General features: G+C 36.6%; 1 protein-coding gene across 7 annotated transcripts in view; it reads left to right on the top strand.

Moving 5' to 3' along the window:
* Positions 1 to 17,445, top strand: part of LAMA2 (laminin subunit alpha 2) — a 377,741-nt gene that overhangs the window by 256,463 nt on the left and 103,833 nt on the right. For all 7 annotated transcript variants that reach the window (XM_065680918.1, XM_065680917.1, XM_065680915.1 and 4 more), the window contains 7 exons: positions 1,939 to 2,082; positions 4,324 to 4,503; positions 5,303 to 5,491; positions 5,586 to 5,824; positions 11,267 to 11,384; positions 16,250 to 16,384; positions 17,064 to 17,188. In XM_065680918.1, the coding sequence (XP_065536990.1) occupies positions 1,939 to 2,082; positions 4,324 to 4,503; positions 5,303 to 5,491; positions 5,586 to 5,824; positions 11,267 to 11,384; positions 16,250 to 16,384; positions 17,064 to 17,188 (1,130 nt within the window). The remainder of the gene's footprint in view (positions 1 to 1,938; positions 2,083 to 4,323; positions 4,504 to 5,302; positions 5,492 to 5,585; positions 5,825 to 11,266; positions 11,385 to 16,249; positions 16,385 to 17,063; positions 17,189 to 17,445) is intronic.

Genomic DNA, 17,445 nt, shown 5'->3' with positions numbered 1-17,445 from the left:
CTAGAGATTCCTTCTTTGGTTTTGACTCATTCTTCTCATTTAGGGACTGTATTGACACAAAAAGCTAGTAAAGTGGAAGGATGAATTTAAATTATTGAATTGCAGGTAATTTGTTAAATAGGCACCAGTCACTTCATTTTGTATTTAAGGGATGGACTCAATGGAGGAGCTATAGAACAAATTAGTTTGAAAGAGACCTGTAGAGGTCTAGTGCATTGTTCGAAAGACATTGTTGAGGCAGTACTTTCAAGGATGGGTATTTCACAACCTCTTTGTGCAAACTGCTTGACCACCCTCCCATTTTTCTGGTGTATTTGAACAGAAAATGTCATTCCATTTTACATATACTGATCCATTTGATGGTAAGATCATAAGAAAACTAAAGTGAGTTAATCACATAGATTGAGTAAAACTCAGTGTTATTTGTCCTGTGTCATTCCTGAAATGAAAAAACTGAAGTATCTCAATTCCTTTAGCTTCTCCTGATACATGATGTTCTCCAACCCCTTTAACTATTTCAGTGCCCCTTTTCTGGCTTATGTCTAGTATGTCATTGTCTTTCTTGTAACTGTTACAAGCACTAAGTAGAAAGAATGGGGGTTTATGGCATACTTAAACAGAACTGTAGGAATGTTTCTTTGTTTATCATTTTAAAACTAATACAGCTACTTCTCTGTTTCTGTGAGTGCAAATTAACAGTATATATTTAGCTGATGATTAACGATAAGGAACTGAAATTTACATGAAACAAAATGCAAAGCAAGTAAAATTCACAATTTATGACAGAAAGTGAACAAATAGTACTGAATTAAGTCAGCAGATATTTTTTTCTTTGTTCAGAATTTAAACCTGATGTTGAATTTAAATTTAGGGTTGTTAACCTTTTGTGTAACTTTTTTGAAGGAATTATATATTGAGGAAGCTAGATTTTTATAGAATGGTAATCGTTCCCATTTAAGCCTGCTGTTTTAGCTGCAGAAATGAGCTTTCAAAGGCCCAGGAGCCCCTTTGTCAGCCCTGACAAAAAGCAGCAAAATCTAGGCTAAGTACAGTGTAGGTACATTTGCTGAGAGAGTTACATGGTTACATTTAGAAATGAGGGTTAAAAAATGGTAAATCTGTGGGGATTTGTTGGTTTCCTGTATAACATTCAGAAAGTTGAATTTAGATTGGCTTCTTCACATTACTCTTAAGAGGAAAAAATAAAAGGGGGAGGGAGTGTGTTGAGGAAAAGCCAACCAGAGCTTTCGTATTGGTGATTTCTTTTAAATACCTTAGTCACAGTATGAAAATGGTTTTAGAAGGCTATGCAGAAATTATTGTGCATCTGACCCTATCTGGTATAGCTTTTTATTTAGACTAATTAAAAAATGAAAATAAAAGCATTAACATTACAACACTGAAATGTTTCAGCCTTGTTAATACTGCTCAATGATGTGGAAAACAATCACAAAGAGGGGAAAGCTTTTCTCTACAATATTTCCATTAAAATATATTCCTCAGCAAAAACATTTAGTACTGTACCTCTAACATTCTAACCTGTCAAAGCTAATTCCTATTACACAAAAGGCTTGATTAACTCTGGCAATTTCAGAAGGACATATTTGTTCTTATCTTATCAGTTATTGGGTATGTCGTGCCCAAAGTGCCACTTGATTTTACTGTGCTTACAACTGCCAGTTTGAAGCCAGCTCCATTGCTCAGAGCAGTAGCTCTGAGTGAATTCAAATGGAAGTGCCTCGATTACATTAACTGTGTATGTTTGCATACACACACGATAAGAAGCCAGAGAGTTCCTTGACTATTTCCTTACACTTACTGTTATTTTTTTCTGCACCCTGTTACTATCAGTACTGTATGATTTTCTTATTACTACCTCAAAACAAAGCTTGTCTTCTTTTTTATTTTACATGTTTTTAAATGCTCTTTCTTTTCCAGGTTAATGTGGAAGGTGTCCACTGTGACAGGTGCAAGTCTGGTACATTTGGTCTCTCTGCCAGAAACCCACTTGGCTGCAGCAAGTGCTATTGCTTTGGCCTGACTACACAGTGCAGTGAGGCAAGGGGGCTGATTCGCATGTGGGTGAGTACGAAAGTGCTGAGCCATGTAATGTGATAATTTTGTTTCCTGCTGGCATCTTTTAGTCAGGCACTGAGAGGTAGCTAGAAAATGGCCAAACATTTAAGCTATCATTTTCCTCCTTATACTTTGAGAAGTGGAGAGAGCAGTATGTTCCATTAGACAATCAAGGTAAAGGCATTAAAGGTAAATAAGTAGGTTAAGAAAAACAGGGAAGGATAACTGACATCAAGCCAAAGTAAAGCTATATAAAACCCAGGAAAGGGCAAGCTAGTCATGTGGGGAAATTATGCTTTTCCAGTGCATTGTAATATAGTCTCTGGTGTATGATACAGTTTACCCAGGTTTATGCAAGGGTCACAGGTGCTTGTTGTCCAGCATAGATTTTGCATGGCTCAAGTAGTCTGTTAATTTTCACTATTATTGCTTACTTGTTTAAGATTTTGTAGTTTAGGAGTTTTTCAATTGATTGGTTTAGTTTTGGTTGGTTTTTTGTTTTTTGTTTTTCTTATTTAAAAAAAAAAAAGCTTATTGAAGCTCATTTAAGTCCAAGAATGGGAAAGTATAATCCATCAGAGCAAACAAACAGCTCTCTTTTGGTGGAAGAGGGCCTTCAAACCTATGCTGGACTGACAAATTAGGTAGAATGGGTCTCTCCATTTATCTGTAAAACAAGCACAAACCACATATTGAGACAACTGCTTACCATTGCTGCTGTGCCAGCTCCTCAGTTACATTCTGGAAGAGCTATTTCTGATGGAAAATGGCTATTTCAGTCCCCTCATACGGTCATATCACTGCTAGAAAGCATGTCAAGCGTAGAGGGAATGTCTTTGAATGCAAATCAGCCAAAGCCCCTGACTTGTCATGCACAAGCGTCAGTTGGATAAAGATACTTTAGGCTGAAATCAAGGTGCGCCTCTTTCCCTTCCCAGTGGATAGAGTGATTTATCATGATCTGACACAGTTTTTCTCATTATTTCAATTTTGCCTATCGTATGCTGGTAGGCTGGAGATGAAAGGCTGTAAAAGACTGACAAGTCATAAAATTTAATCAAGTTCCATGACAGCAACAGTTCTGGAAAAATTTCTTTTGACCTATGTGGCAGCACAAAGCAGAAACATAGTTTATATAGTTTACATAGTTCTGAAACATAATCAGAAACCTCTTGATTATTTTGTGTCTCTGAATTAATATTTATGCTCATATCTAAAGAAGTGTATGACCATGTGTCATTTAGGTTTTGGTACTGTAATCTATTTCAGAATTGGTTCAGAGTTGTAAATTAAGAGAGACAGGGTTCTGCCAGCTGTGGATGGCTATTTCAGATACTCTCAGGTGCATCAAATGGCATTAGACAAGTTTAAACCAGCAAACTCTCTCCTATGTAAGGCAAAGCTGATCTGAAACTCAAATGTGTTGAGCACTTTCTTGATGTCTAAAGTAGTAAACAGTAGAATACGGTTATGATAGGAACTCTCACTGTGGGATGGCAATATTAAGAATGCTTCTTAATCAGCCCATATATGCTTCTATAAATGGAAATACCAAAATATTTTAAGTACAATACAGGGCTTGGATGATTCCTCATTACCTGATCCCTATCTTGAGAACAGCCTGTTGATGGGATGACAGTTACAGATATGACTCTGCATTTGTTTTCTTTGTTTTCCTCAGTCTTTGAGAGAAAGCAATTTTGATACCAGCCCTTTGCATTTGTTCATAACACTTCTTGTGATGTTTTCATCTGCACAGAATTACTAAGACTCTTATTACAGTTTTTGATCAAAATAATGATTTCTGTATAAGAGTCAATATTTCTGTAGAGACTCTTTCATCAAGTCTAAGGAAGTTACAAATATCTAAGTGGCATCCTTATATTTTTTATTAAATCTGAATTTAGAGTTAGAGAAACTCTCTGCATATTGTTTGGAGAACTCTTGGCTTGAATATTGAGTGAAAGTACCAAGGAGTTAGGCACTGTGTTCCAGAGCCCAAGTGATATATAATAAGTGTTGGTGAGAAGTATGCTTCTTCCTAAGGTACATTTCTCACAGTCTGAAGAGAAGAGACCTGAGACTGAAATAATGCTATGAAAATTGCTTCAATACAAATGATGGGATCATTTGCTGATGAAACTATTTTAACCAGTGTTAGTGCATTCTTTGTTAACATGAGGACAAGGTGCAAAGGGCTAAAGGGGAAAAAAAGACTTGATCTTTGATTTTTTTGAATATGCATAGGTGACCTTGAAGCCAGAGCAAATGGTTCTGCCACTGGTGGATGAAAAGCTTCAGCGCAGTACTCTTGCAGGAATTGCATTCCAGCCTCCTGAAATAGTAGCAAATATAGAAGAGGTGATGAGGGATCTGCGGTCAGAACCTGTTTACTGGAGACTTCCAGAGCAGTTTGAGGGACGAAAGGTAAACATAAAACTCCACTGTATAATTACAGGGTTTTTTTTTTTTTTTTGGGGGGGGGGGAGGTATTTTGGGGGGATTTTTTTGTTTTATCTCCTGTTTGTATTTTATAATTACTTTTTCCCCTCCAATAAAAATGTCTTCTCACAGTGGAAGGTGCTTCAAAAGAAAAGTAATGCCACTCCATTATTTAAAATTATGTGCTCCATTATAATGGAAATTCATGAGTATGTAACATAAACACTATTTTATAATAAATATTTACAGACAGTAACATGTAATATTTCTTCACAGGTTTGATCCTCTCATGAAAATGTTATTTGAAAAATTAAGCTGCATTAATTTCATATAACTCTCATAGCTTTATCTTTCTCTCCATTTTAAATAAAAAAGTGCCAGCTCTTTGTAAGTTGCACAGGAGAAAATAATTGGAATAACCCTCCTTTTGGATATTTTTTATGTACCTCTATAACAGTTTATTTTGCACTTTTGCTATTTCTTGGTTTGGTTTGGGAAAGTTTAGATGTTTCTTTCTCTAAACATGAACCTTGTAGAGCACTAAGGCACAAATAAAGAAATGGATAACATTTTGTTTTTAGTGTAGTACAATAACATTTTGCTGATGGGTATTTTTGAACACAGCCCTCATCCCCATAGAGTTCCAAAAGCATTTATTGCTATTTTCTACCACATGCACATTCATCAGACTGCTCACAGGTGCAGAGTGTATCTAGCTCTTACATATGCCCAGGAATTTATTTTTAGCTAACTGAAAGTGAGTTTTCTTTTTGTACCTTGTTAGCTGACCGCTTATGGAGGGAAACTAAAATACGCAATCTACTTCGAAGCACGAGAAGAGACGGGTTTTTCTACTTACTACCCACAAGTCATCATAAGAGGTGGGCCTCCTACCAATACAAGGATCATTGTCCGACATATGGCTGCCCCTCTGATCGGGCAGCTGACAAGGCATGAGATAGAGATGACAGAGGTAATGTTTCTATCTGCTTTTTTTTCCCCAGAACTTAAGCACTTGGTTCTTTGTAATACTGCTATTAATATGGTTTTGTATTACTTTGTTTCAGCATGAATGGGGATATTATGGTGATGACCAAAGAATCAGAAACACTCTGCCCTGGGAATATTATCATGATGACCCAGGTATCAACAGGACTGTGTCCCAGGCAGATTTCACCTGGAAATATTATGGAGATGAATCAAGACCAAGTAGATCTGTATCCCGGGAAGACTTCCTGAATGTGTTGTATGATGTTCATTACATTCTTATTAAGGCTACTCATGGCAATATCATGAGGCAGAGCAGGTAACTATTTCATGCAGTGGTCTGAAACAATGCAGTAGTCACAGATAACCTGATAGAGCTCTCAGATATTCTGAGCAGTATATTTATTCATAACATCAGTTATAAGCAATTGCTGAGAACAGGAGTTGGCATTCAGCATAGCAAAAGATACAGGTGAGGGAAATTTTATTTATGAGAAAATTTAAATCATAATAGAAAAATTAGGTCTTTATTTTCAGGATCCTAGAATAGAAAACACGTATAAGAACATGTATCCTGTAACAAACCCAAAGTATTTTTTGTATGAATGTCTACTTTATGAAGACATGCTGCTGTAATTAAATATAGATGTTCGCATATGAAGGAATTTTCTTTTGCAAGTGGGAAATGAGAAATGCTGGACAGTAGAATTGCAGAGAAGGGTATGGAGGTCCTGGTGGACAAGAAGTTGTCTATGAGCCAGCCGTGTGCCTTTGTGGGCAAGAAGGCCTACATGGACTGCATCAAGAAAAGCATTGCCAGCAAGTTGAGGGAGGTAATACTCCCTCTTAGCCTCACCTGGAGTACTATGTGCAGTTCTGGGCTATCCAGTATAAGAGAGACATGGAGCTCCTTGAGCAAGTCCAGTGAAGGGTTACTAGAATCATTAAGGGTCTGGAGCATCTTTCTTATGAGAAAAGCTGAGGGGTCTGGGTCTGTTCAGCATAGAGACGAGAAGGCTCCGAGGGATCTGATCAATGTATAGGAATATCTGAAGGGAGGGTGTCAAAAGGATGGCACCAGTCTCTTCTTGGTGGTGCCAGGTGATAACACAAGAGTCAACAGGCTCTTGGACACAGGAAGATCCACCTGAATATGAGGAAGACCTTCTTCACTGTGAGGGTGACTAAGCACTGGAATAGGTTGCCCAGAGATGTTGTCTCCTTCACTGGAGATATTCAAGAGTCATCTGGACAAAATCCTGAGTGTCATCCTCAAGGTGAGCCTGCTTGAGCAGGGAATTTGGACTATATGCCCTTCATGGTCCCTTCCAACCTCAGCCTTTCTGTGATTCTGTAAAAAAGTCAAAAGTGACACACTACTTAATCCAGTATATTAGGCACAGATATACTCATCATTTTATTGTCAGTTTATTCGTTAATAAGTTAGATGATGTAATAACGATAATGCTTACTAAAATTGAAGGGGATATCAGACAACAAGATGAGAGAAATAATACAGAAAATCTGATGCAATCTAAAGGTTAATTATAAGATTTTACACTTTGAAATAAGCAGTCAATTGAACATACAAGGAAGAATTACTTAGTTGCCTATTCTTCAAAGACAGGTCTGTTGTTTACAGTATATCACCAGGTGAACATGATTCAGTAATTGTATTCTTATTGAGAAATGCTAATATTCTAGTTGCATGTTCAAACAGATACAGCCTACAAAGTTTAAAAAATTAATCTTTTGCTTCCACCCAACACTAGTAAAGCCAAAGCATCAAGTTCTGGATAATGGAATTCACGAAAAAAATATTAATGTTTAAAGGATAACAGTGAACATTATCACAGATTGGAAAATATGACCTGTAAGAGAAGATGTAGACAACCAGATTTATTTAGAAACTAGAAATTGTTCATAAAATGTTGCCATAAAAAGAAAAAAATCAGTCTCTCTTGCCCTGGTATAAGTCAAAAAAGAAATGAGCTTAAACTGCAGCAGGAAAAATTCACATTAGACATGAGAAAAACATTCCTGGGTGTAAAAAAGTTCTGGAACAGATTACATAGACTATTCCTAGAAGTTTTTAATGATGAATTTACAATATCTTTTTCAAGCAAAATTTATTTGCAAGAACACAGTAATAATTGGAGATAAACTCCAAAGGTCTTCAGAGGTCCTTTTAATGAGTCTGTCATAAAAGTGATAGGCTAAATTATTTCTAGATTTTGAGGCTACAGATAGGTCTGTAAGAACATGACCTTTTGAGCTGGAGGGTGAATAGCAGTGGCAAATATGCAACTTTGCAGCATTGTGTGGCAGAAATCATATTAATTGTTGCTGCTATTGTCTCTATTTAAAGTGTATTATTTACAGAAAAGTATTCATACAGCTTGCAGTGCCTAGATACTAAATACTAACAACAGATACCATAAATGTTGAACATTGGTTTCATTTATTTTTGACATAGTCCATTTAGGGTATTGTATTATAAGCCCTGGGAATTCCCATGAAATGAGTTATGAAAGTAACTCCAACACGACGTGGAAGATTTGAGAAGCATATCTGTATTTTGTGTGTGCTTCTCCCTTCTCTTCACTCTATGCACTACAGATCCTAGTCCAGCTGGGGAAGCAAAAATCAAATCTTAGGTCAGCATCATAAGCGAAGTTATAAAAATAAGCCTCCATTTTCATGGTTTTGTTCTGAGATGCACTGTGGCTGAACTACACCTGCATTGTAATACAACATTTTGTCAAGGATACCTAGTAATGAAGCATATAGCAGAACAGAGGAAGACTTTTCAGTTTCAAGACAGGTTTGCAACATGGCACTTAAAGAATCAGATTAGGTTTTTACAGCATCGCATTTCAGAATGGACATTCTGTATGACAGCAGGACTTAGCAGAGTTCATCTGGTCTTTCTTGTAACTGTCAATCTGAAGTCATGACCTTGCATACAATATCATGTTTGATTTTGGAGGTGGTTATGTTACAGTAGATTTTTATGATCTCTCTAGCTACACAGGTAACATTCCTCATGTGGCATCAAAGACTTTAAGTAGAAAATAAACATTATTATTCTTTTCAAGATAGCACCTTGAATGATTTCAGAGGAAGTTTTGCTTAAAATCACAAAATAAATCCCCCAAAAATGTTTTTAAAGGTTAGTGGGATATTAGCTTGCTTAAGAATTGAAGGCTTTTATTAAAAATAGGTTGAGACCCTCTGAAAGACAATATTTATGCTCAACTTTAAACATAGGTTAGAGTTAAGTGACTTACAATAAAGCATTTGTTTAAATAGTGTGTATTGCTTTCTGTATATGGGCTATGTTCTAAACTAGTAAAGCTTCTCTTTCTACCTGACTCTGCATAGCTGAAAAGTATAAAGCGAAAGAAACTGTTGATGGGAGGAGGAAAATGTTATATATGAAGTATTTTTAAATCTTTTAAAGTTTATAATAGTGCTTTAACTTCAATTGCAGATTTTAAAAGCTGTAAGTGATAAAATACAGGAAAAGCATTTTAAAATTAAGTCAAAGCAGTGGCAGCAGTTGGAAACAAATGTAGCTTAGTTCTAGCGTTAGCACTGTATTAGGTATGTACTTTAGCAGCAGTGCTAATGTTGTTTCTGCTTCAAAGCCTGCAGCATTACTAGTGATTTAGAGGTTTCTGCTCAGAATCCAAAGCCAAACATTTTTTTCCTATATTGTTCCATTTTGTTGCCCTCATTTTCACATTTGCTGCTCTAAATTGAAACATTTCTTTTATTAGATTTTGTTTTGCTTTTTAGGCAACTGGGCTGTGATAATAAATTAGTTTGAATTGGAAGTATGCTTTCAATTTGACTGTAAATTATTTCAATATCCCTGACACTGATCAGGTAGCAGTTGTTTGACTGCTGCCTATTAGACGTTTTCCAGGAATCAACCAAGCCCGACCTTCCTTAAGTAACATTTTCGCACTAACAGCAGGTAGCTTTGTGGTCCCAGAGTATATTATTATGTAAATACAGCTTTCTGACTGCAAATAGGTTTTTTGCAGCATACAGACCATTGCCTCAGCCTTGAAGATGATGGGGAGGCAGATTTCATTTTGTTTTCCCATTAAGTGTACAGAGATTTCGATGTAAGTTTACATTGACAGATCTGAATGGTTTTGCTCTCTTCATTTTTAGTCTTCTGTTTTGACCTGGCTTTGTTTGCTTGGGGTTTTTTTTGTTCAATTTCTCTGGTCCACTGAACCCCTGTGTTCAGATACCAAGAACAGGGTTTAAGTTACTAGATGATTTGGGGATTTTGCATTGACACAAGATATCAAGAGGTGTGGGTTTGCCCACAAAAGCTCACTCACAAAAGCCTCATCTAGTTCAGCAGTGAGTTTGCCCACAAAATGGGTTTGCCCACAAAAGCTCACTCACAAAAGCCTCATCTAGTTCAGCAGTGAGTGTATGCATTTCCTACAGGCATCCTGACATTGTTGCCAATATGCCAATGTGCAGAAAAGCCTCACTCAACCACTCAGTTATCAAGGTTTGGGAGTAGATAGACTGTGAGCATGAGGAGAAGATGAGCAGTTCTGTGAGCTCCTCTGCATTAGCACTATTCACAGACACTTAATGAATAGACTCCAGCAGCATTACCAACATTTATTCAGCTGGTTAGTCACACGTTCTGTGACATTTTCTCTTATCTTGGCATTATACTTGAAGCTTTAAAATTTACACTATCCAATCCTTGTTTTTCAAAGACAGTAAAGGGTTCCAGATCATAGCTTTCATTTCAACAAACTAACAAACCCCGAAAATAAAAAGTAAGTTAAAATAACTGCATTGTAGTGTATAAGGATTAAGTGTATTTTATTAGCTATTACGTTGGGTGTCTTTGTCCATGATATCGTCAACCCTATTTGGCATGTCAGCATACACGCTATAAAGACAAGGAGCAGTTGGGAAGCAAGAGTATTAGTATAAATGTAATCTAATAAATGTTTGGACAGTTAAAATGTCAGAAACTCTACCATAAAGCATGTCCATTTCTGATACTAGTAGATGCTTCTGTAGTTGTATTTCTTGTTTACTCTAAATTGCTCATGTGTCTACATTATTTCTAAGGAAAAAAATTAAGAAAAATAAAAAATAAAGCAAACCCACACCAAAAACCCACCCCCAAAAACATATATCTGACTACAGATATTAAAATTCCTGCTAAAAAGGCTTATGTCCAATGTCTTTGAAGTCTGCTCTAGAGCTTATTAGGTTGCTTTAGTTGCTGAGGATAGATTTGATTTTATTTTTTGAAATAGTTGCCTCATTAAAAGCTCATTAAGTGAACAATTTTACTACCAGACCTCTGAGAGTCATAAATTGGAGCTGCGTTAAATATGTGACTTCAATTTCTTAATGAGTCCCTCCAAGTGAAGAATCAGATATGAGCTTTTGTTAATAGTTTGGCTGAAAAGAAATTAAATAAAAAAAAAAAAAAGAAAAGAAGAGATAGAATCCAACAGAAAAGTTAGTTATACTATTGCCTAGAGACTGGAGGTAGAGGTAGCTTTCTTGTTCCTTAGAAGAGTTAAAAATAGTGTTGTTTGTCTGCTCTTGATCAAGAAGCCTACAAACAGCCAAGTAAGACTGTTTCTGTTTCCATGCCAGCTGACTGTGAGCTAGCTGGGACTGAGCTAGTGCTTGATTAATCTTATTTGAGTTGCTTGCTCTTTTTTTTTTTTTTTATTTTTTTTTTTTTTTCCCCCAGGATTTCTGAGATCTCAATGGAAGTTGCTGAAGGAGGTGCTATATCTGGGATGACTCCTCAGGCTTACTTGATTGAGAAATGTGACTGCCCATTGGGTTATTCCGGCTTATCATGTGAGGTACAGTACTATCCTGACTTCTGGTCTTCAGGTACCTTCTTTGGTCCATTGATTAATAAGTTGTGATAAGAGTGTCAATTCATTTAACTGGCAACAACTCTCCCTTAGTTTAGTTACTATTATTCTTTTTCTCTCAGGTATCTCTCCCACAAGGAATTTAAGTACTTTTTTATTTTTTTGCTTTAAGCAAATATGCCAGTGAAACCATGGCAATGCCTCAAATATTTAGAATACACAACAGTGAGCTTTACTGGGTCAGCATCTCTGAGGCTGAATTGGGTGGCTGATGCTGACTGATCAAGCATTTTTGGACAGAGAAGGGCATAATACTATCATAATAGTATTATGGATTGTAATTACAACAGATTGTGCTATGTTCTTGTGTTATGGTGAGGCCATAATACACAACACAGTTACAATATTATATCTTCCAAATGACTGAACAATGTGCATCAATTTATCATTACTGCAATTCATAAAATCAGCAGAGAAAAATACAGGAAACCTCTATGTCAAATAAAAAAAAATAAAAATCTGTAAATTATTGATAGTTGCAAGTAAACTGCAAATTAACATTTGTAATAGTGAATAGTTAAAGATTACATACTACTTATTCCTAAAAATTTAAATATCTGTTAATTGAGTGAAATTCACCAAAGTATAAAAACAAATTTGAAAACAAAAAAGAGTGTTATTAAAATTGTAGCACGAAGCATTCTAAACAGAGCCATGCAGATTTTTAAGATTATATTCCATAGAGGCTTTCCAGATTTTTAAGTTTGCCTTGTTTATCATTCAAATATAAATTTTTAATAGCTGTATGACTGATTGAAATTTTTCACTCTGAAAAAAGGCTAAACAATATTTCAATTTTGATTTCTTAAATATTTGTGTTATAACAAATGACTAAATAACAACAAAATTTAAAAAAGTCATTTCAAAATCAAAACTTGAAATAGTGCATCCTGAACATCTGGTCAAAAAAGCAGTTAATGGTTGAGAACCTGTAGATTCCCAGGTCTTTCCTCTTGAATCTTCCAATAGCATGCCTTTGTGGACCACCACTAATCAGATGAAAGCTGTCTGTTTTGCTTTCATTTTACACGTTTGACTACCCAAAATAGTACTGCAAAAGCATTAAAAATGTAGATGAGAACCTTTCTTTAGCATGTCTGTACTTCATAAAAGAAGCATCATGGATGATGTTTTCAAAGCTTTAGGAAATGTTTACTGTGCATGCTCAAACTATCAGTTTTATGAATGCTTGTGTTTTATCCAAGTGGATCCATGAAAATACCTTGAAAAGGGCCACTGAGTTCTGGCAGATACCTTTCCATTTTACTCCACCACAATTATTGTTCTTCCAGCCCTGTTACAGGACTCACACAAGATCTTGCACAGCCCACACACAGAAGCTTGCTTGCTATCAAATTTTAGTACCCCTTATGTAAGTGATGGAGCTGCTTGTAAAAAGGAGCAGAAATTCAGGAACATGGTCTAAATAGTGTATTTTGCTTTGTTCTTAGAAGCAGTCAAATCACTGGGTCTTAAAATAAAAGAAAATAGATATGATACTGGTAGAAACTTTTGTCCTGAAAGTTGTACTTCTTGATGAAGCTTGGTAAATTTCCTGGTGTTGGTCAACTAAATGAGCTTGGTGTCCTTGTACATGCATTATTTTATTTTATTTTTTTTTTGCTTACATAAATGTTTTCATGCTGAAGATTGAATGTTTCAAAATTACCTAGATTTTAAAGAGATTCAGCTGACTTATATGCTTTTGTAAGATGGATCTTACGATAGGTACCGGGGAAACTGTTTAAGATGTAATACGTTGTCTACAGAAGTTAATATTTTTGTCTTTCTATGCTCTTGATGATGAGGTTGTCAGTCTTTATGTTTGAAAACCACCATGTTTTCACCTTTAAGCAGCACTAGCAATTCCAGATGCCTTTGTTGCAATTGCTAGATGGAGGTAGCAGGGAACACCACCTTGACTATTCTGCAACTCCCTCACACATTCTAAGTGTGATCTTCTAAAGAGTTCCCCCGACCTTGTGGTAGGAAAAAATTTGGAGTGAGTAAAGGAAAGGGAAGATAGATACCCTGTTATCTGTGAGAACTCTGCTTCCTTCAGATGCTTTATAGGATTGCGTTATATGGTGTTGTAGTTTAAGCCCAGTCGGCAACTCAACCAAGCAGCCCTCTCTCTCACTCCCCCCCCACTTTCCTGCCCCCCTGCTCCTGGAGAGATGGGGAGGAGAATCGAAAGAATGTAACTTCCACGGGTTGAGATAAGAGCAGTCCAGTAACTAAGGTATAACACAAACCACTGCTGCTACCACCAATAATAATAATAAAGGAAACAACAAGGGAAGAGAATACAACTGCTCACCACCCACCAACAGATACCCAGCCCAACCCCAGCAGCGATTTTGCCCTTCCGGGTAACCAAACCAGTTTATATAGTGGGTATGATGTGCTGTGCTATGGAATACCTCTTTGGTTAGTTTGGGTCAGGTGTCCTGACTCTGCTTCCTTCCAGCTTCCCCTCCTCTCTGGCAGAGCATGAGACTCAGGAAGTCCTTGGTCAGACTAAACATTACTTAGCAACAGCTAAAACCATCGGTGCTATTAGCACTGTTCCCAGGCTGAAAGTCAAAACCACAGCACTGCACCAGCTACTAAGAAGGAGAAAAATGACTGCTACTGCTGAACCCAGGACATACAGCAGATGAAACAACACAAACAGTGAATTCATAGGAAATCTGTGCAAGGAAGTGAATTAAGTAATTTTGTTTGCACACTATTTCATGAAGAGCATACACCTGAACATGAGAAATTTATGAGCTCCAGCATTTGCTCAGAAGTACAGATTTATTTTTTCTAGAATTACTATAAGAAATTGCATTTTGAAGGAAAATATATGATAATGTAATTTGAACTTTATTTTAATTCACACCCACCAGGGGCTGGAATAAATGTCTCAGTTTCAACCTTCATACTTCATGCCTAATTGTGCGTTCTTCACATGCTCATAATTTAGTTTATTTTTAGTGTGCTCAGTGAAGGTTATGTGCATTCTATAAGTTTATTTAATTTTAGCAGGAGAAAAAAGCATCTGATACCCAGCCATTTTTTAAGCAAATGCTAACAGGATATAATGTATCTATTTCATGATTTATCCTGTAATTGCATTGTGAGAACTATGTGCACAGCAGTTTTTACTAGGAGTGACACTTAAATCCTTTTTTTTAATTCAGTAGCAGCCACAGAAAATAGTGATGAGAGTTTTACTAATGGCTACTTCTGAAAAACTTCTGAGCTAGTAATGAAAAATGTAGTCTGCTTCATCTTTTGTCTGTGTTCTGTTTCATCTCAGAAATGCTTAGATCAAAATAGGTGAGAACAGTGACAATAGTATATCAGGAAAAAAAAAACCAGAGATTAGATTTGCTTGAGGATATGCTGCATATTCATACCCTGTCCTAAAGTCCCTCAGAACTTGTAAAGCTGTTCTTTGTACATGTTTGGACAAGGACTTTTGTTAGGATGGAGTGGTTGGGGGTGGGAGTGGGGGGATAGGAAATTGCAGTAAGAAACAAGATTACTTTTATTTGAGATTATTTATCTAAATTGGAATTCTTCATAAACCATGGAAAAGCAGATAGACTGTTTCTGTGCTTCAGGGATCTTAATGTAGTCTAAGTCAAAATAAAAGAGGAAAAGCAAAAGTGAGTTAGATTATTTTCTTTGTGATTCTAAAGAAAATAATTGTGTTTATGTTTTTTCAGAAGCTTAGACTCCTGGAGGTTTTGGCAATGATCATAAAACTGTCAGTGTATGAGTAGAATCTAGCATGTCAGCTAGGGCTTGACAGAAGAATCCTGCTTTTGATCATGAAAAGTTGCTTACTCCAGATTTTATTTTGCATCCATGTTATTACTGGGTGAAAAGCTTACTATTCCTATTCTTTCCAAAAAGCAGAAGTTGTGGTCAACAGTAGGGAATGACGTCAACAGGCAGCCTTCATAGGCTCCTAGCACCACTAGGTGGTGGGGCTTATACATGGGGTGAGTGACTCATCTGTGTCCACTTACCTGTGTGGCTGGAACTATCAAAATGGTCCTGTTTGTATGCTGCCATAGCTGTGTGGTTTCTGGGAGCTATGTAAACACTTTCATAGGTTTGCATAATAAGCCTGAAATACAGATCAAGTGCTTGATTTTGCATGTGTTGGCTTTGCTAGTGATTTTTGGGTTGTTCTCAGAATTTTATTTGCAAGCTGGGGTAGAGGAGACTTAGTGATAGATAAATTTTATTGTCTCAAGATGTGAATTCTGTATTTTTATGTTGTTTAAATTATATAGCTATAAATAATGCAACAATGCAGCCATTTTCTTGATTATCAGTCAGCTTTTGCTTGTTATCCATCAGGCAGTAGGTAGGCAGATATTAGCTTGTCAAACCTGAAAAACTCACCAAAAGCAAAGGAAACAGAATCATTATGTTTGCTCACTACAGTCCATGCAAAAAAAATTATTCCTAAAACAGACTTCATTCTTAAGAAATGAAAGGAATGATGTTTGTGTGGTGTTCTGCATCTGAATGAAAGGTCTCTCCAGCTGTAAACTGAAAAGCCTGGTGCCAGGGAGTGCTCCAGGGATTTTTCAGCACTATTTCCAATTAGGGCTGGCTCTTGTTATCTGTAAAGTACTGTATATTGTTTGTAACACAGCTGGAAGCCTGTCAGGCTCTTTTCACAACTTGTAAAAACTGGTGATTGGAAAGATGAGCTTGCAGTGCTCTCCATACTCAGTCCACTCTGTAATGATCGGTTTTCTTCTGCATCTTTTTTACTGCAGTCCTGCGCTCCAGGATTTTATAGGCTTCCATCTCCACCAGCGGGAAGGACACCTGCTCAGTCGTTAGGTGCCTGTGTTGTGTGTCAGTGTCATGGGCACAGTACTATGTGTGACTCTGAAACATCAATTTGTCAGGTATTGTATTCCTGAACTTATGAACTAGGTTTAATTTACTGCAAAATTCGTAAGTTGTGTAACTGCTCTAAATAATAAATAAATAAATAAATTAATTAAATAAAATAAAAGACAATATTTTAATCCGGTTTTGCTTAAATACTTGAATTGTCAAACTTCAAGAAGGATCATAAAAGCAAACCATCTACCTTGAAAGTTTAAGTTTTCCATTCTGACTTTTTAGAGTTCAGATTATGCAGTGCTTTTTTCCTGTGTAAAAATAAAGGCTAGATACTTGCAAACAAAAGAGGCAGTGTACCATGTATTGTGCCATAAACACAACACTGCCCTTATAGGTAATAATACACATGACCTGATACAGTAAGATTGAATTTTAATTGATTGTTCCTCCTGCTTCAGCAGCTGGAACAAAGGAGAGAAGGAAGGGTGAATTGAATAAGAAATTCTGTAGGACACATCTGGCTAGTTACAGGCCTCCATTCTTTCTTCTTGTAAACCCATATATAACTCAGCAGGCATTTGATAGATGCTTAAAGGGAGCAGACCCACTGTGAATCATATGAGGGAGAGAGGAATTATAAATCGAAGAAAGTTTGAATCCCTGTGGCTGGGAACAAAATGTTATCTGCTTTCTTGTAATTAGCAAATACAACTTTAATTTTGTCTCCTTCCTCTGCAGAATTGTCAGCACAATACTGCTGGTCACCACTGTGAGAGATGCGCACTGGGATTTTACGGCATTGTCCAAGGCTCTCCGGGTGACTGTAAGCCTTGTGCTTGCCCTCTACCCATTCCTAGTAACAAGTAAGTAAGCAAACTCATGACACAAGATTACCTTTCCAGCATGCAAACTTTGTTTTGGGCTCACTGTATTCTTTTTTTCAGATGGCTACAGAAGTGCACCATGGAAACCATACTAAAAAGCTTCATATCTACTTTTTGCTAATTGATCTTCCTTTAAAAGCTGGAAATTGCTCCCTTGCTAATTTGTGACGAATAAATTAATAAGTGCTAGAAAATGCAATACTCAACAGATAATGAATGTGTGTTATAAAGGTATT

Source organism: Lathamus discolor, chromosome 5 (genome assembly GCF_037157495.1).
Source record: "Lathamus discolor isolate bLatDis1 chromosome 5, bLatDis1.hap1, whole genome shotgun sequence".
NCBI classification, from domain to species: domain Eukaryota; kingdom Metazoa; phylum Chordata; class Aves; order Psittaciformes; family Psittacidae; genus Lathamus; species Lathamus discolor.
This window is presented reverse-complemented; position numbering and strand designations above follow the sequence as displayed.